General features: G+C 39.7%; 3 protein-coding genes, 1 non-coding gene and 1 pseudogene across 6 annotated transcripts; 2 read left to right on the forward strand and 3 right to left on the reverse strand.

The window, feature by feature from the left end:
* Nucleotides 1-154: 154 nt before the first annotated feature.
* On the reverse strand, nt 155-2,536 carry LOC104714548 (uncharacterized; annotated as a pseudogene). Its single transcript, XR_015566755.1, has 9 exons — nt 2,350-2,536; nt 2,111-2,248; nt 1,822-2,022; nt 1,558-1,695; nt 1,370-1,482; nt 1,153-1,288; nt 938-1,070; nt 620-846; nt 155-520 (listed from the first exon to the last, which is right to left on the reverse strand). The product of XR_015566755.1 is annotated as an uncharacterized LOC104714548 (transcript).
* LOC104714547 (uncharacterized) lies at nt 2,515-4,483 on the reverse strand. Its single transcript, XM_010431949.3, has one exon. The coding sequence runs from the start codon at nt 4,227-4,229 to the stop codon at nt 2,826-2,828; it is 1,404 nt and encodes a 467-aa protein (XP_010430251.1). The 5' UTR covers nt 4,230-4,483; the 3' UTR covers nt 2,515-2,825.
* A 698-nt stretch (nt 4,484-5,181) lies between these two features.
* On the forward strand, nt 5,182-19,432 carry LOC104716041 (putative leucine-rich repeat receptor-like serine/threonine-protein kinase At3g14840). Of its 2 annotated transcripts, XM_087466944.1 has the most exons (24): nt 5,182-5,342; nt 5,433-5,607; nt 5,973-6,044; nt 6,154-6,222; nt 6,307-6,378; nt 6,471-6,542; nt 6,634-6,705; nt 6,808-6,879; nt 6,983-7,054; nt 7,170-7,241; nt 7,325-7,396; nt 7,490-7,561; nt 7,661-7,726; nt 7,825-7,887; nt 7,980-8,021; nt 8,112-8,152; nt 8,252-8,616; nt 8,704-8,899; nt 8,983-9,147; nt 9,257-9,375; nt 9,459-9,669; nt 9,777-10,014; nt 18,589-18,739; nt 18,825-19,432. In XM_087466944.1, the coding sequence occupies exons 1-24, from the start codon at nt 5,249-5,251 to the stop codon at nt 19,227-19,229; spliced, it is 3,048 nt and encodes a 1,015-aa protein (XP_087323070.1). In that variant the 5' UTR covers nt 5,182-5,248; the 3' UTR covers nt 19,230-19,432. The 2 variants fall into 2 exon arrangements, with proteins under 2 accessions (XP_087323070.1, XP_010431689.2); XM_010433387.2 differs by lacking the exons at nt 18,589-18,739; nt 18,825-19,432 and adding an exon at nt 10,090-10,386 and having other exon boundaries at nt 5,190-5,342.
* Nucleotides 13,101-18,512, reverse strand: LOC147939376 (uncharacterized). The gene is made up of 2 exons (XM_087466943.1): nt 13,335-18,512; nt 13,101-13,243 (listed from the first exon to the last, which is right to left on the reverse strand). The coding sequence occupies exon 1, from the start codon at nt 16,642-16,644 to the stop codon at nt 13,336-13,338; it is 3,309 nt and encodes a 1,102-aa protein (XP_087323069.1). The 5' UTR covers nt 16,645-18,512; the 3' UTR covers nt 13,101-13,243; nt 13,335.
* LOC147939377 (small nucleolar RNA R71) lies at nt 16,028-16,134 on the forward strand. The gene has a single exon (XR_015567558.1). It is a non-coding gene; the product is annotated as a small nucleolar RNA R71 (small nucleolar RNA).
* Nucleotides 19,433-19,445: the final 13 nt, after the last annotated feature.

Consider the following 19,445-nt stretch of genomic DNA (forward strand, 5'->3'; position numbering starts at 1 on the left):
GATGAATTGTGTGAATTGTGATTTTATGGGACTTTGTGAGTGATGCAGAACCGAGCGTGTGAGTTCTCTCACGTGTGAAAATGGCAACGTGTAAGGATGGAGTGACAGACACGTGGCATTATTGGATTGGACGATCAAAATGGCCGTTAGAAGCTTTATGAGCAAGTATTAGCTCTTTTTTTTTTTTTTTTTTCTGATTATCCAAAACAAATTTATACTAATTTAAAGCAAAGCAAGGATAATGATATTTCTCTCTTAATTAGTTCGTCAAAGCCTTGATGATTGCATTGAAGAGTATTCCTTCCCATGAGTCCACCAGCTTCTGGAGAAACGATGTAGCCTCCAGGTTGAAAGATAGTAAAACTGCAGCGACTAGAACCACAGCAGCAATGACTACAGTAACTTTGAGACAGCCACTTCCACGGGAGAGTCTCCCCAAGATCACTTTGCAGGAGTTGTCAGCTTCTTCGTAAAGAGAACCATTGGCTCCTCCTCCTTGATCAGTGATGGCTTTTTCGTTCTGATAAGCATCATTCACAGGTTAGGTCAGGAGATGAAATAAGAAACTGAGTAAAGGGTGAAATAATTAAGTTTATCTTACAAGAGTGAGAAGCATTACCATTAGCATGAAGTACAACATAGTTCTATTGAGAGTGAGTTTATCACTCGGAGATGATGATAGTTTGAGGTAATGATCCTTCCATTCGCTTACAAGCCTTTTAAGAAGAGCACCACTAGCTTCTTTATCCGTATAATAAAGCCTTTCCCAGAGCTTGCAGCAATCTACATTTTCCGTCAAAGACCAGATAGCGATTGTTGTAGCTTCCTTGGCTAAAGGAGGGTTTCCTGTAATTAACAACGGTAACACTAGTTGGAGAAGAGAGAGTGAGAGAGAACAAGAAGAAAAACTCAAAGGTGTTCCATTAGTTACGAATACCTTCTTCTCCAGCTAATTTCAAAGAAAGAGTGAACATTTCTTCAGTCACTTGTTTCATTAAGTTGCTTCCTCGTGTACCGGCAAGAGCCACATCCTTCAACAAGGGATAAATTGCCTCAAACCTCTCTGTAGCCTGTGTGTATACAGATCACATGCTTAGTGATCAGAATCGACAAAACGCATCAAGGTTTTGCACATAATAAAAATCTGATTACCTTTACTCTTGCGGATGAAAGAGGGAAAGTAAGCCTTAGCAAGATCTCAAATGAAGGAGGTGGAATCACCCGTGGTGATCTCTCTGCAACAGATCCATTTACAAGTATAGCCCGAGCTTTTGGATTCGACAAAATTCTGACAAGAAAATATTATGGCATAAACAAGATCAGATTATATTGTATATAGGCAAAGGAGAATTACTATAAGGAAACTCACTTCTCAACCAACTGCATGATGAGATCTGTTTACTGAGGAGAGTAGGTACCGACTAGCGGTAACAAGTTACGCACCCATGAAAACAAGCCTACAGCTAAACTATATCGGGAGGCCTGTCCACACATTTTTACAGTTCAATAAATATAAAAAATATATAGATGACAAAAAAACACAAATCACGAACGAACCTGAGCCATCATCCAAACTATAAAGGGAAGCTTGTCCTGTCCCAGATACTTACGCCTAACCCTCATAGCCGGCAATACAATAGCCAAAGCTTTAGGCTTCTTACGCAATACCATTGCTAATGCAACAAATATTGCTACCTTTAAGTTGTTAAAAACACAGTATAATGGAGAGTTAGCCAAACAATATAATTAATTCTAAGCACTAGACATATATATATATATATATATATATATATATATATATATATATATATAGGAGACAACCTTAGATTTGGATTTAGGAGGAGGTTGTTGTTGCGCAGCTTTAATCTTGGGATGATCTGCTTGTTGTTTGGCTTCTTCCAAACAAGTGAGAATATGATTAGACGCCCACATTACAAAGGCAGCGAGTGTCGTAATACAGACTCGTTTGATCCAATCCGCTGATGTTTTGTAGACAGGACGAGGAATCTGAGATAATGGAACCTGTTTTTACATATATATATAAACAAATCAGCTTCTTTCACGATTTTTTTTTTAAAAACTAGTCTGAAAGAAGAGAGGTCCTCCTCACATGGATGAGATGGATCAGCTTGGGGAAAGTAGAGTCGTTGAACATGTTGGCCCATGGAAATTGCACATCCGAGAGTGTTATCCCAAGGTACTCGACAAATTTCAATAGCTGAACCTCCGGTTCAAACCCATGCAATTTCTAGTAACAAGTAACAGACAAACAAGTTTAGTTTGATATTTTGTCGATCGATTTAGAGATCAGAAAACAAACGTTCACATAGATGGCATGAGCGGCTTTACCGATATATCGACAAGGTGAGCCGCAAGATCTAAAGGATCGATCTTTGCGACAGCTTCGGGAAAAGACACTTTCGGCTTCCTCTCCTCCTCCGTCTTGTTGTTGGCTGGTTTCACAGATTTGATCGGATCCATAAGCTTTTCTTAAGTTCTAAGGAGCACAAGAGAAGGAAGAACACAATAATATTTGGGGATAACAACAACCAAAAAAACGAGATTTTTAGGGTTTTTAGGGCCTTTAAGGCGCAATATCCTAATTTCGAAATCAAATTGTGGTAACATTTGTAAGCTGATTCTACTTACAAACCGGTCTTCGTTTATTCCAATCCAATTGAACCGGCCTCACATTTGTCCCCTTGAGCTATTGCTGTTTTTTTACTACATCTTTGATAAGAGCTCTTTTTTTTAACCCAACGGTTCGGTTCCGGATCAAACTGAGATTAAAAAGGTCTAAAAAGCAAAATCCTTGACAAGCTTTTCTATGCTATGAGACTCGATCTTTGGGTGAAGATAGCCATCAACTCAAGCACCAGCTTTTCATCATGCTTCACCACGTACCTGTTTAAGAAAGTTTGATCGGTACATGCCAAAACAGAAGCCATTGGAGGGAGTTCACTTCCAAGTGAACCTTTAGACATGAGAGCTTTCACGACGTTGCACCTAGGTACAATCCTCTTCTCCATGCTGTAACCAAGTACCTGAGGGAACAAAGTTATGACCTTTAGTGGCCAATTCATCTTCTTTACCACAAACTCAGTCTTCTTCTTCACCATCTCTGCAGAATAACCAATGCACTGAGGAAAGCACTTGACCATCATCACATACTCATCTCTGCTGAATCCTAAGCTTATAAATGTTTCCAAGGAGTTCAATATCTGCTGCTCTGAAGCACGTAAGCATAGTGGATTCTTCTTGAACACTAACAAGACCTCATCTTCGCACAGACCACACTTCTTAAAGGTATCAAATGTCTGACTTATCCTATTCTCTGAGTATCCAAGAAAAGCAGGGCACTTCTTGAAAAGTTGCCATATATCACTTACAGTTAAGCCAAACCTTTTATAGACATTGAAGTGTTCTTCTAGTCTTTTCTCGCTCAATCCGTAAACAATGCATAAAGCTTCAACAAACTTTGGGGTGGTGGGATCAAAACCCATCCCAACAACCTTCTTGAGTGATTCTTCAAACTTTTTTTTTCCACAGCAGACATGGTGATTAGAGATGAGCAATGAGAATAACAACCTCTGAGGCACGCCCAATTCTCTCAGAACCAAAATATTTCTGATCTTATTCTCCTGCTTACTACCCTCTGGCAAGGAATGACACAACTTTTCAAACTTGGAACTCTTGTCCGCTTCTATAATCTCTTTGACGATATCATAGTATCTTCTGATACTTTTGCCCCCTTTAATTCCCAATATTTTAGGAACTTTTGAAACAATCTCAGTGAGCTCAGAGGTTGAAGCTCCTCTTGACTGCAAAAACTTAAGCTTGGGACTAAGTGACTTCTCAGCATCTAATACAAGCAATGTTGGATAATCCGTAACGATGCTTGAGATCTGAGAATCTGTAAACCCATGACTTCTCAAAAGACTCAGAACTGAATCAGGATTGCTCTTCTCCACAAAGCTTAGCTTACTTGAAATCGATTCTGCAACTCGTTTAGCTAAACCCAATGAACCAACGAGGTAAGAGACTGTAAAGTTCTTACCTTTTCGACCATCTCTAAGGCTTACAACATCAGCAGCAGCAGCAATAGCAACAGAGGAGAAGGAATTGGAAAAAGCAGATCCATTTTGATAAAGGTTCACTGCAGCACTCAAGTTACAACGCCATTTCTGAAACTGGACCAACCTTTTTCCATGAGGAATCAAAGAACACATGGCATTACAATGCGATTGACCAGACAAATGTCTTGGAACCGGTTCGAGCAAAGCTGTCTGGTTCTAAATTCGAGAAAACTACAGGATGATAAATCTCAAAATTTCTCCAAGCTTACAACATATTCATCAGTGTTCCGCGAGAGATCGATGAGTGTTCGAGAGTAAAAATCAAAAATTTGGAGGGGGAAGGAAGAAGAAAGAAGAAATTAGGGTTTAGTGGTTTACGAGCAATAATACCTAATTACAAAGTACCAAACCGCGATTAGATGTTTCAGACTCAATTAGTAATACGATGTGAGTTGTGGGCTTCAATCATTCCTCTTCTTGGTCCAATTAGAATATTTATAAGGTAATCTGGGCCAGTCTCTACACAAAAGCCCACTTAAGCATTATTGCTTGACGGAAGGGTTTGTGTTACAAAGAGAAAAAAAGTAAACTAAAAATATAAAAGGGTTCTAAATTTTGATAATGTCAAACACGACTATAGCAGATCGTGCCATAACCATTCTCATTGTCCTCATTCGATTAAGTAATTAATCTTTGATTAAGATATATTGTCAGTATATAAAAAGACACTATGCTTTTAAAATCTTTAAATAGAGCTAACTAATCATTTTCTGTAACAATCATCTCATCGGGTAGATAGCAAATATATAATGTTATATTGTTATGTTGTAAGTGTTCTTGAAGTGGGCATCATCGATCTTGCGCCTTCAAGTGGAAGAAATATAATAATATATATGTTGGAACGTTTGGATGATTCTATTTTTTTTTATTCAGATATGTTTATGCAAGCAGGAAAGTGAAATCATAACTGTCAATTAAATTATTATTAAATAAAAGAAAAAGGGAAAAAATATTACATATAGTGTTAGTTTTATAATGTTGACGTAGTTGTCTTCATTTCTTAATGTCTTCACTATATAATTTTTTTTTTCAATATAAAGAGAACAACAACAACAAATCTTGAATTGAATATCAGTTTTTGAGTCAGATCTTCTAAACTCTCCTACGTTTAAATGTCGTACAATAGAATACTTGTCTTCCCGTCTTTGGTCGTCTCTCTTATCCTCTACGGTTTCGCATCATGTGCAACATTACCCAAAGAAGAAGGTATGTATGGATATATATAACGATTATGTTTGAGTCGCGGTGTAATTAATGATTCTTGGTTTTGGTTCTCTTTAAATTTGAATTTTGCAGTCGAGGCTTTAAAAGGTGCAGCAAAAGCGTTGAAGAATGATAATTGGAAATTCAATGTGGATCCTTGCGACGTCGCTTCATCTCAAGGCGGTTGGAGAAATCCTAGCCCCGCCGAAGGTCACGAAGACGTCGTTACTTGTAACTGCTCTTCCTCCGTTTGCCATGTAACCAGCATGTACGTTCGATTTTGTTTTTGGACAATTCTTAATAATACCACACTTTTTAAGTTTTGTTTCGTAGAATACCACTACCTCTAAGACTTGGCTTCGATTTCACCATATTCGTGCTAATATCTTCGAAGATTTTACAAGAACAAGAAAAGATCGAGTAACAATATTCTTAATGACATTTTCTTTCGACAGCAAAATAAGTTATTAATAATATTTTATACCATTTCCTAATCAAATTATAGGTTAACTAGTCACATTCAATAAAATATTCTACAGCTTAATACCATTTCCAGACCTTTTTCGACGTGTCACACATACGTGTCTGCATGGTATTGGGTCGAAAACGTAATTGACCTTCATTTTGTGACAGAGTTCTCATGGGACAAAACCTTCAAGGTTCTCTTCCAACAGAGTTTTCAGGACTTCCTTTCCTACAAGAGATGTAAGCAGCTAGCATATATATTCACTAATTACCCCTTGCAAGTTCATGTTATTACAATATCTACCGCTACTCACTTCAACTGTCACACACTCTTCTTTCTTTTGATCAGTGATCTGTCTAGAAACTTTCTCAACGGTTCCATTCCTCCAGAATGGGGAGCTTTGCCACTTGTCAACATGTATGTATAAGCTTATCTATGTTCATATATATACACTATAGATTGATTTGATTGAGTATCTTCATTGGATTATGAAAATTGTAGCTCACTACTTGGTAACCGGATAAGTGGTCCAATCCCGAAAGAATTTGGAAACTTTACGAACCTTAAAAGTCTGTAAGTACACTTCTTTGATACCTCTCCTCAACAGTTTTTCAGATCAAAATATCTTATATTATTATTCTTTGTTTCTGAATCATTTGGTTTAGTGTCTTGGAATACAACCAACTCTCCGGAACATTACCTCCAGAGCTCGGGAATCTACGGAACCTTAAAAAACTGTAAGAACGTTTTGCCAAGGTTCACTGAAAACGTTCCATGCATAAAGTCTTTCCTTATGTTGAGACTTGAGACTATTTAATCTCTTTGTAGCCTTCTTAGCTCCAACTACTTGACCGGGGAAATCCCAAGTACATTCGCCAAACTTACTTCATTGACTGATTTGTAAGTTACTCCTCTGTTTTTTTCTTTTTTTTATAAATCATATGTTTCCATGGAGATTCTAACTTTTAAACTAAAAGTATATGTTTTCTCTTTGATTTATAGCCGTATAAGTGACAACCAGTTCACTGGTACTATACCAGATTTCATCCAGAACTGGACAAAACTTGGGAAACTGTAAGCAATATACTTTCAACGTAATATGATTTTTCTTTTGTATTTTTCATATTGGTATTTGTTACTTATAAAGGATTGAAATATTTGTTATGCTTCTAATCAGGGTTATACAAGCAAGTGGTTTAGTTGGACCCATTCCTAGTGCCATTGGTCCTCTGAAAAAGTTATCAAACTTGTAAGTACACAAATTAAACTTTTGAGTGTTGGGAATTCGTTAATTTTCGCCTTTCATGGACTGAATCACCTTCAGTGATGTATATTAAATATTTTCTACATTTTACATTTTGTAGGAAAATCAGTGACTTGGCCGGACCTGAATCTCCATTTCCCCTGCTACAAAATATGACATCGATGAAGACATTGTGAGTTTGAGCCTAAGAGTAAACATATTAGGTAATGGGTTTCTTCCTACCTTCAATTAGCTAACTACCATTTCTCCTCGCAGGGTTCTTAGGAACTGCAACCTTACAGGAGACTTACCTGAGTATCTTGGAACGTTTACATCCTTTAAGAATTTGTTAGTATTATCTTTCTTCTTTGGCAAGTATAATGTCAAATTACCGAAAAATGAAAAAGGAATTTAAGCTGACATTGTGAGACTCTTGTGTAGAGATCTTAGTTTTAACAAGCTGAGTGGACCCATCCCCAATGGATATGCTTCTCTTTCAAATGTAGACAATATGTATGCTGCTCTTCTCTATCTTTCTTTTGTTTCTTTAATTCAACTATTTCTATGGAGTTATGTTTCCATTGCGCTGACATTTGTTTTGCAACCTTTCAGATATCTTACAAGTAACATGTTAAATGGGGAAGTGCCAAGTTGGATGGTAGACAAAGGAGACAATATGTATGTTTTATTCACATATATTTCTATGTAGTGACTAGTGATATATAACAGGAGAAGTAACGTTTTTTGGTTATATTGTATCTTTTAATTTCTTGCAGTGATATTTCTTACAATAACTTCTCCAAAGATACTAGAACCCAAGAATGTCAACAAAAATCCGTGTAAGAAGAACAATAAACATTTTAATGTTCTCATGCCTTCAAATTCGCTATAAAGCTTACGGTTGGTTCCTTTGTTCTTTTTTTATTTGCAGGAATATGTTTTCTAGTACCAGCCCTTTGGTAGCAAATAACACGTAAATATTTCTCATTATTTTTATAAGCCTTAGGTCTATATAATATAACACTCACTAGAAATGTTGATATTACATTACGTTTTGCTACAGCTCAAGTGTTACATGTCTGAGTAACTATATATGTCCTAAAAGTAAGTCTTTGAAGCTATATCGAATATCGATATCGCCTAAATCTATGTACTTGCACATCTGATTTTGTATTCGGTTATTAATTAATCATCTGTTCTCAGCTTTCTATGGCCTTTATATAAATTGTGGTGGTAACGATATAACAATCAACGGGACTAAGTATGACGCTGACACATGGGACACACCGGGTTTCTATGATAGTAGAAACGGTTGGGTAGCTAGCAATACGGGACACTTCTTGGGTGATGATGGGTCTGACGATGGGAAAACATTTTGGTCCAAGAATTCATCAGTGCTTAAGATACCTGATTCTATGCTTTATACACATGCCCGTCTCTCAGCCATTTCCCTCACATACTACGCGTTGTGTCTTGGGAATGGAAACTATACGGTTAATCTTCATTTTGCTGAAATTATGTTTAATGAAAGCAACACGGGACGACGATTTTTCGACATATACATTCAGGTATATTTTGATCAAACATGTTTACCTAAATGTCTGGAAGATTGTAATTATACTTATTATTCAATTGCATGGTGTGATAATGTGCAGGGTAAACTTGAGATTAAGGATTTCAATATTGTAGATGAGGCAAAAGGTGTTGGTAAGATTGTGATTAAGAAATTTTTTCTTATGATTACAAATGGGAAGTTGGAGATAAGATTACAATGGGCTGCGAAAGGAACTCAAGGTATTCCTGTAAAAGGTGTCTATGGTTCTCTCATATCGGCTGTGTCGGTAGATCCAAGTAAACTTTTCAAACCCGAAAAGATTTTAAATTTATCTGAGTGTTTTTGTCTCTTGACTTTATTTCCTATGACCTTTATGTAGATTTCATCCCACCAAAGGAACCTGGCACCGAAGCTGGTCGTGGAAGATCAGCTGTTGGTATAGTGGTTGGTAGTGTAATTACTTCGACGGTGTTTCTTGTGCTTTTAATAGGCAGTATTTTATGGTGGAGAGGCTGCTTGAGACCCAAGACTCAGATGGAAAAAGGTACATACAAAGACTTGCTAAAATAGTTTTTTTTTTCTAACATTATAATTCATTTTTGAGTCTTGTCTCTTCGTTTCTTCCTAAACTCAAACTTGTTTCTTCACCTCAGATTTCAAGAAATTAGACTTCCAGATCAGTTCGTTCTCACTGAGGCAAATCAAAGTTGCCACAGATAACTTTAATCCCGCAAACAAGATAGGAGAAGGGGGTTTTGGTCCTGTACACAAGGTTAGCATCATAAATTAAAATGAAAAAATGTCATTGTTGTGTGATATATGACGTTTAAGGTTTTGTCCATTGTATGAATACAGGGAGTGTTGACTGATGGAACCGTGATTGCGGTGAAACAACTATCATCAAAATCAAAACAGGGGAATCGAGAGTTTTTGAACGAGATTGGTATGATTTCGGCACTACAGCATCCGCATTTGGTTAAATTATATGGATGTTGCGTTGAAGGTGATCAACTCTTGCTAGTTTACGAGTACTTGGAAAACAACAGTCTCGCACAAGCTCTTTTTGGTTAGGCATCCCTTTTAAAACACTTTATATACCTTAAAAGTTTAAACGTTCTATACCATCCATTTTTTTTGCTCAAGAAATTGTTTTTGTTTCTATCAAATTTTAAGGTCCTCAAGAGACTCGGATACAACTAAATTGGCCAACGAGGCAGATGATTTGCATGGGGATAGCAAGAGGACTAGCTTATCTCCACGAGGAATCAAGACTCAAGATAGTACACAGAGATATCAAAGCCACTAATGTCTTGCTTGACAAGGAACTAAACCCAAAGATTTCTGATTTCGGTCTTGCTAAGCTTGATGAAGAAGAAAACACACACATCAGCACAAGAATCGCCGGAACATAGTGAGTTTGAGTTACATATCTGATACTAAGATTTTTGTGTCTCCTAGCAGGTTCAATTAACCTTAAGTGTTGTAGTATTTAAGGTGTCAATCCAAATGGGATGTTGCTAGCAATCAAGATGCAATCAAGGAATCACAAGTTAAGCCAATTCAAGGAGTGTTTTTATCTAAGAGTCCTAGAATGATCAAAATGCGAAATGGAAATGAGTCACAGAACAAGAAACAAGAATGCATGACAAGAAGCGAAAGTGAATAAAAACGCAAACGATTCTAAGCATGAACAAACGAAACAGTTCCAGGAATGTAATAAAAATCAGAAAGAAAGAAGTCCTAAGGATGGGGTAATTGATGTCGGTGGAGTATTCTAGTCTAAGGAGTGTTTAACATACCATAAGCAAAGTATCCCTAAACAATGAACATCACAACTTAGCTAATCCAATCTCTTGGCAAAAGCTACTCAGACGCAACCACTTCCATACCTAGCTCTCGCTAGAGAAACGTGGTCGAGCAGGCATGACAGACAAGTTCATTCGTGTCAACAAACATCCTAGACAACTAATCTCTTAGGCTAGGAACGTAAGTCTCTGGCACTAGTTGGTCAGACATTTCATCAAACACCTTTTGGGTGCGGAAATGTCTCGAACCTAGTTCCAATTGATCAGAGAGAAACAAGTAATTCTAACTCTAGTCCAGAAGGGAATTTTACAATCAAAGCTTAAACACTCTACATCCTAAGATCCTCCACCTAATCTATCCCATCCTCAGGAACTACCACACTACTCAGATCCGAAAATCATAGTCAAGGATGCAAACACCGAAATCATTGAATCAAGCATAATAAGATAGATAAAAATAAGATTAACAACTTTGTAGAAGGAATCAAATGCAAAATCTCAATAAATCTCAACGATATCGGAATACAAGTCTGAGAACGTGTTTTGGATGCTAGGTTAAAAACCTTCTGGGAACGAAAACGAGATTAAAAGATAAGATGTCTCCGCAAAGACTTAACAAAATGTATATATAGTAGTCCAACATGGAAAGCCCTAAAACTTAAAACGACAAGGTAAAGCGTCGGTTCGGTAATCTCCTGAAGCATGTGAAACCAAACGTCTTTCTTCCCGACATGTGCGATCAAGTCCATGTGCGTCGAATGGAATCCAATGTCATCATAGCTCGGATGGAAGGCTGAGGAGCATGACTTGGACGGATAGCTCGGACGGAACGGAGATGGTGACAATGGCTCGGACGAGACGGAGATGGTGACCATGGCTCAGACGAGAATGAAGATGGTGACCATGGCTTGGACGAAACGAAGATGGTGACCATGGCTCGGACGAGAATGAAGATGGTGACCATGGCTCGGACGAGAATGAAGATGGTGACCATGGCTCGGACGAAACAAAGATGGTGACCATGGCTCGGACGAGAATGAAGATGGTGACCATGGCTCGGACGAAACGAAGATGGTGACCATGGCTCGGACGAGAATGAAGATGGTGACCATGGCTCGGACGAGAATGAAGATGGTGACCATGGCTCGGACGAGAATAGCTTCCAACGTTTCCTAAATACCTGAAATACTCCAAAATGCACAATGTATGCAAGGATGATGCAAGAGCTACCTAGACGTGCAAAGTGTATAGAAAAAACTAGAAAACGATGCGAACCAATGAGTTATCCTAGCTAAATGCATGATAAAAATAGGCTAAGGAGAGACAAAATATAGACATATCAACTCCCCCAAGCTTACTCTTTGCTTGCCCTCAAGCAAACAATCAAGAATAGAGTATGGAGAAGAGGTGTGAAGATGGGGTCTCAGAACCTAAAACATGCTAAATAAAATAGTTAGAATCAAGGTCCTTGTTTTTAGTTCTATGATGCATGGTGAAAGAACTCTATATTTTTTTTTACACATGCAATCCTATCAATCATTCCCTTTAACATTCATTAACAGAGAACCGTGAATCAAGCTAAGCAATGTCGTTGAACTCATTTGGCTAGGGTGAAGGGTTGGAGACTTAGATGGTCTCCTTCTCGAGTGGTTTCATCAATACATGACAAGGTTCTCTCACAAAAATGAGTTGAGCTTAAGAGAAGGCTAAAGGTTGAAACCAACTGATACATACAAGAGCAGCGTCCTGTCTACCCAAAGAACATTCCAAACCGAAGTTGGTCCTATCTCTACCCTTCATCAGAAACATCATCTCAAACCCATTCTTTCACTCTTTATACTTGGTCTTAGGGGAAGTTCACTTATTATCATTCTAGCAGATTGGGAAATCTTTATTATCACTATGGTTCTTTTTCTTTTCTTCTAAGGACTCTAGACATCATAAGCATTTTTACTTTCTTTCCTTTGTCTAATCTTTTCGTTTTATGCCCAGAACCAATAACTCATTGTTTTGCTCAACCCAAATCCTTTACTAGACTTGTAAACCTTGAAAACACATCCCCCTCCTAAAGACTTTCTCCCTTTTACTTTCTTTTTACACTTCACTCTTCTGCACAAATCTATACCCAATACCCAAAATCGAGTTCTCACCTAGTCCTACTAGTCCGGATAACGCGAACTAGAACTACACAGGATCCTACTCTTGTCGGTTAGAACCTAACACTTTCTAACAAGCTCAACTCGGAAAAAGACCTGACACTCAAAAATACAATTGGCTTGGAAGAACGGTTGGTTAAGGGTGCGGGGAACTGTTCCAAAGATGGGAATCAGCTACTTGGATTGACAAGGGTGGTAAAAATGTGAAAGACAATCCAAGTATGTATATGGTATCCATGAGTTCAACTTCAATGCATAACAGGATAATTGCAAGTCAGGATTAGGTTCAAGTAGATAGGGAATGATATCAATTCAAAACATGCTTCAATCTTAACTTTTCAGGTTCAATCAACAAGCATCAAAGAACTAAGAACAAGGGCCTTGATCCTATCCTATTGAATCCAGCATGCTAACAAGGTTACAATCATCATAAACCCCTATGCTAAATGCAACAACCCTATATGAATAAACATAGACTCAATCCTAGTATGCAAGTGCAAAACTACATGAACACTCTGTTTTTGTGGAAATTTTCATTTTTTTTTCTTTTTTTTTTTTAATGCAATAGATGGATGCAAACTCAAATATGATATGATGCAAAAATTAAAATAAGAATCACAGAACACAACATTAAATACATCATCTCAAACCCTCCCTCAAACTTAAATTACGCAGTCTCCTGTGTAAGAAAAATTTGGAGGAGGATTTAAGAATCACAACAGAAACAATGCAGGAATGAAATGGTATGTACAAAGGGAAGGTCGAAGTACCTCAGTAGTAGAAAAAGGAGTCTGAACTCGCCCAAGGAGGAGCGTTATATTGACTTTGTCCTTCACCTTGTTCTGGATCCGCAGGGGTGTCCTCAGTGGTTTGGTCGACGTGCTGCTCAACCGCTTGCGTGTTCTGATACATGTTCGGCTGCTCGTCACACTGCATGTCGTCGACTCTGGACTCGCCATGATCTGATACTAGCACAACCACCTCTGCAGGCTGATAATCCCCTTGATGTTTGATCTGCTGCTCAACTCCGTGCATGCCCAGATGTGGGCTCGAGCGGGTGTCGTGAGTGGCTCGAGAGAGGAAGTCGGAATGTGGCTCGATTGAGGCTGTTGGGAATGTCGGCTCAATTTGTCGGTTCGGAACAGCGAGAACAGCAGCTCGAGTGAGGCAGTCGGGAAGGTCGAGTCGCGAGCGTGATGTGCCGGTGTCGGTCGAGTCGAGTTTTGTAGACCCCTCTAGAATGTCTTGTCTAACCATATACTCTTTAGCATTCTGCCCAGGTTCAAGAAGAAAAGATCTTCTCTTCTTCATTATCCCCAACCTCTGTCTTGCTTTTCTTGGAGAAGAGATTTTAACTTTATCTTGGAGCTGCATGATTTGCCCTCTCATCTCCTCCAACGTGGCTGTTAACTCCGCCACTGTATCCCTTAAAATCTTGGTTGTTTGGGGTTCAGATAAACTGTCAAGCGCGGGAGGACTTGTCTCTTTCGGTTGGTGATTAGGAAGTATGTCTCGACGCGTAGGGAGGGTAACGACTGCACTCGAGTTGGAGAATGTTCGAGTGACACTTTGAGTTTTCTCTTTGGTTACCAAAACCTCTGCTTCTGCCTCATTCACATCCTCAAAGATGCCAAACCCAGATTTCTGATCTTTCTCTTCAATCACGAAGGTCTGTCCATCAATAGTTGGTTTCTTCTTAGAATCCTTGATATCAAACTTCATCTTGAAGCTGTTACCCAGATTGAGATCAATCATCCCCTTCTTTACATCAATGACTGCTCCAGCTGTAGCTAAGAAAGGCCTTCCCAGGATTAGTGGATCTTTAGGCTCTTCATCCATTTCCAGCACAACAAAGTCAGTAGGAATCTCAGCTTGTCCAATTTTGATGGACAGGTTCTCTAATAGACCATGAGGCAATCTAGTAGTCCTATCAGCCAATATTAAGCGGAGGTTGCATGACTTGTATTCGTTGAATCCTAGCCTCTGAGCTACAGAGAGTGGCATGAGGCTTACTGAAGCACCAAGGTCACATAGGCACTTTTTGAAGGTCAATGGACCTAGAGAACAACGCAAGGTGAAAGAACCAGGGTCCTCTAGCTTCTTTGGGATAATCATCTTCTGAACGACAGCCTTGCATTCATGAATAACCCCACCTATGTCATGCCCTACCCTCTCATCTTCCAGAGCCTTAGCTTGAGCTCCTTTAGCTATCTCCTCCTTCTCTTTGGTCTTTTCGGTTACCAAGTCAGTTAAAAACTGTTGATATTGAGGCACAAGTGCAAATGCATCAAGCAAAGGCATCCTAAGTTCAATCTCCTTGACTTGGTTTTCGAACAGAGCTTTGTACTTCTCAGTAAGCTGCTTCTTAAACCTCACTGGAAATGGTAGAGGTGGCTTGTATGGTGGAGGAATGAATCTCACAGGTTTATCCTTGGGAGTAGTGGGTTCTTTAGTAGCTTCAGGATCAGATTGTTTGGCTGACTCAATTGGATCCTTGAGCACCTCGACAGGATCCTTTATCTCAACTTCATATTGAAGAAAATCCTCCCCATCTAAACTCTCAGTGTCCTCAGTGAGCCGTACATCTACAGCTTGGGTGGTGATGGCATGCATAGTAGCATAGTCCTTGGGGTTTTGAACTGCTTTTCCAGGTAGTTGGCCAGTTGTTGGGGTAGAAGTAGAAACAGTCTTGCCTTCCATATATTTCATCTTGGAGTTAAGAGCTTCAAACTTGACATTCAGATCATTGTAAGAGAATTCCATCCGCTGACTGAGTTCAGCAAACTTCTTAGCAGTATCCAGAGAACCACTAGCTTGACCTTGAAGAAGTTGTTGCAGCATGTGCTTCATTTCTTGATCTGGAGCTTGAGTAGGTTGAACTTGTTGTGGTGAAAATCCAGGTGGTGGTCCGGGAGGAGCGTGAGAACTTTGCTGGAACTGTTGCTTAGGCATGAATCCTTGATTGTAAGGAACAAAAGGCTTTTGCATACCTTGTTGTTGCTGCTGAGGAGGGTACACCTGATCTTGTGGATTTGCAACATTGGTGCTCCGGTAAGACAAATTGGGGTTCATCTTGTAGGGGTTATAACCCTTGTTGTATCCACCTTGATTCTGTACGTAGTTGATTGCTTCAGACTGCTCACCCTCCCCATCTGGAACTTGGAAAGGGTCGTCCTCAGAGACGAAGTGGACGCTCCTCTGCTGGCTCAGCAAGATACGGTCAAGCTTCTCATTTACATTCTTGAGGTCCTTCTTGTACTTCTCTTCAGACCCAGCGTCACCGCGAAATGTGCGGTCATAATCCTCATTGTAGTTGCCGTCTGACTGGGCGAGATTCTCAACCAATTGCCATCCTTCCTCAACCTCTTTGTTCAAGAAATTACCGTTGGAAGCAGTGTCAAGCAGCATGCGGATTTTTGGAAGTACACCACGGTATAGAGTGCTCAGCAGTGACTCGTTGCTGAAACCATGGTGTGGACACTGGCTGTGGTAACCCTTGAAACGCTCCCAGGCTTCACAGAATGATTCTGAGCTCCTCTGAGTGAAACTGGAAATCTCATTCCTGAGACGTGCCGTTCTGGAGTTAGAGAAAAACTTGGCCAAGAATGCCTTCTTGCAGCCATCCCAGGTGGTGATTGAGCCCTTGGGAAGGTTTTTCTCCCATTGATGAGCCTTGTCTCCCAGGGAGAAAGGGAAGAGGCGCAACTTGTAACCATCCTCACTCACGCCGTTGATCTTGGTGAGACCACAAAGACGGTCGAACTCGTCCAAGTGGTCGAGTGGATCCTCCATAGGCAACCCGTGAAACTTGGTTCCTTGGATCATGGTAATCAGACCACTTTTGATCTCGAAGTTGTTGTTCGGCACGGCGGGAGGGACGATTCCAGCACGTTGAGTGTGAGTGTTCGGTGCATCCCCAGCACCAATGTTTCGCGGTCCCTGATGTGGTTCATGCTGTTGTTCCATAGTGACGTGTGCGAGATGCTCAACGGGTTGACGAGCTTGTCGTGGGCGTTGCAACCGGTTGATTTCGTCGATCACAGGAAGGAGATTCTGATGCCCTCTTGATCTGGTGTGCATGCAAGGTTGCAATCAACAGGTTCCTGAGATGCAAAACAAACAAGCAAACAACCAAAACAAGTCAGTACTCAGAATGATAAGTGTAACAGAACTTAATCTTGCAAAACTTGAAATCTCAAATGTAACAATACGAATCCCAAATGGCAACGGCGCCAAATTGATACTAAGATTTTTGTGTCTCCTAGCAGGTTCAATTAACCTTAAGTGTTGTAGTATTTAAGGTGTCAATCCAAATGGGATGTTGCTAGCAATCAAGATGCAATCAAGGAATCACAAGTTAAGCCAATTCAAGGAGTGTTTTTATCTAAGAGTCCTAGAATGATCAAAATGCGAAATGGAAATGAGTCACAGAACAAGAAACAAGAATGCATGACAAGAAGCGAAAGTGAATAAAAACGCAAACGATTCTAAGCATGAACAAACGAAACAGTTCCAGGAATGTAATAAAAATCAGAAAGAAAGAAGTCCTAAGGATGGGGTAATTGATGTCGGTGGAGTATTCTAGTCTAAGGAGTGTTTAACATACCATAAGCAAAGTATCCCTAAACAATGAACATCACAACTTAGCTAATCCAATCTCTTGGCAAAAGCTACTCAGACGCAACCACTTCCATACCTAGCTCTCGCTAGAGAAACGTGGTCGAGCAGGCATGACAGACAAGTTCATTCGTGTCAACAAACATCCTAGACAACTAATCTCTTAGGCTAGGAACGTAAGTCTCTGGCACTAGTTGGTCAGACATTTCATCAAACACCTTTTGGGTGCGGAAATGTCTCGAACCTAGTTCCAATTGATCAGAGAGAAACAAGTAATTCTAACTCTAGTCCAGAAGGGAATTTTACAATCAAAGCTTAAACACTCTACATCCTAAGATCCTCCACCTAATCTATCCCATCCTCAGGAACTACCACACTACTCAGATCCGAAAATCATAGTCAAGGATGCAAACACCGAAATCATTGAATCAAGCATAATAAGATAGATAAAAATAAGATTAACAACTTTGTAGAAGGAATCAAATGCAAAATCTCAATAAATCTCAACGATATCGGAATACAAGTCTGAGAACGTGTTTTGGATGCTAGGTTAAAAACCTTCTGGGAACGAAAACGAGATTAAAAGATAAGATGTCTCCGCAAAGACTTAACAAAATGTATATATAGTAGTCCAACATGGAAAGCCCTAAAACTTAAAACGACAAGGTAAAGCGTCGGTTCGGTAATCTCCTGAAGCATGTGAAACCAAACGTCTTTCTTCCCGACATGTGCGATCAAGTCCATGTGCGTCGAATGGAATCCAATGTCATCATAGCTCGGATGGAAGGCTGAGGAGCATGACTTGGACGGATAGCTCGGACGGAACGGAGATGGTGACAATGGCTCGGACGAGACGGAGATGGTGACCATGGCTCGGACGAGAATGAAGATGGTGACCATGGCTTGGACGAAACGAAGATGGTGACCATGGCTCGGACGAGAATGAAGATGGTGACCATGGCTCGGACGAGAATGAAGATGGTGACCATGGCTCGGACGAAACAAAGATGGTGACCATGGCTCGGACGAGAATGAAGATGGTGACCATGGCTCGGACGAAACGAAGATGGTGACCATGGCTCGGACGAGAATGAAGATGGTGACCATGGCTCGGACGAGAATGAAGATGGTGACCATGGCTCGGACGAGAATAGCTTCCAACGTTTCCTAAATACCTGAAATACTCCAAAATGCACAATGTATGCAAGGATGATGCAAGAGCTACCTAGACGTGCAAAGTGTATAGAAAAAACTAGAAAACGATGCGAACCAATGAGTTATCCTAGCTAAATGCATGATAAAAATAGGCTAAGGAGAGACAAAATATAGACATATCAATATCAATCAATCAAAACTCTGTGTGATTTGTTTCTTAAAGCCAAAGCAACTTTTTATTATTTCTTGCAGTGGATACATGGCTCCAGAATACGCAATGAGAGGCCATTTGACAGATAAAGCTGACGTCTACAGTTTTGGTGTTGTGGCTTTGGAAATCGTTCACGGAAAGAGCAACACAAGCTCAAGATCCAAAACCGAAATCTTCTACCTTCTTGACTGGGTATATCATCATTTCACCTCCAAAACCCTAAATAATAAACCTTAAACCAAACTCATAGATCTGAAAACTCATTTGTTTTCCACAGGTACACATTCTAAGGGAGCAAAACAAACTTCTGGAAGTAGTGGATACGAGGCTAGGAACAGAATACAATAGACAAGAAGCAATGACTATGATTCAGATCGGGATCCTCTGCACCAGTCCAGCTCCAGCAGATAGACCGTCAATGTCGACGGTGGTGAGTTTGCTCGAAGGTCATTCGACAGTGAATGTTGAGAAGCTTATAGAAGCTTCGTTTAGTAAAGGAAGCAAAATGGACGAAGAGGGCGTGAGAGCAATAAATACTCATTACGCTATGATAGGTGAAGAGGAGATAACGACTACGACTACGACGACTGATTGGACTAGATCAAACACCAGCACCAACACCAACACAGGGGATCTTTACCCTGTTCAGCTCGATTCTTCTTATTGGAACCCCAGATCTTAATCATGGATTATGATTATTTTATCTTACTAGAATTCAAACTATGGATGTTCAAAACAATTTAGATGAGATAATGCTGAGTCAGGACAAAAATATGGTTGTTCTGTTTAAAATACATGTTTTTATTTGTTTGACGTATGGTTCTGATTATGGACTTCGAAATATTCTTGCATCGACTTCCATTTTTGATTATAGCTTGAGAATTAACTTTTTTTTTTT

Source organism: Camelina sativa, chromosome 9 (genome assembly GCF_030686135.1).
Source record: "Camelina sativa cultivar CO46 ecotype springtype chromosome 9, ASM3068613v1".
NCBI lineage: Eukaryota > Viridiplantae > Streptophyta > Magnoliopsida > Brassicales > Brassicaceae > Camelina > Camelina sativa.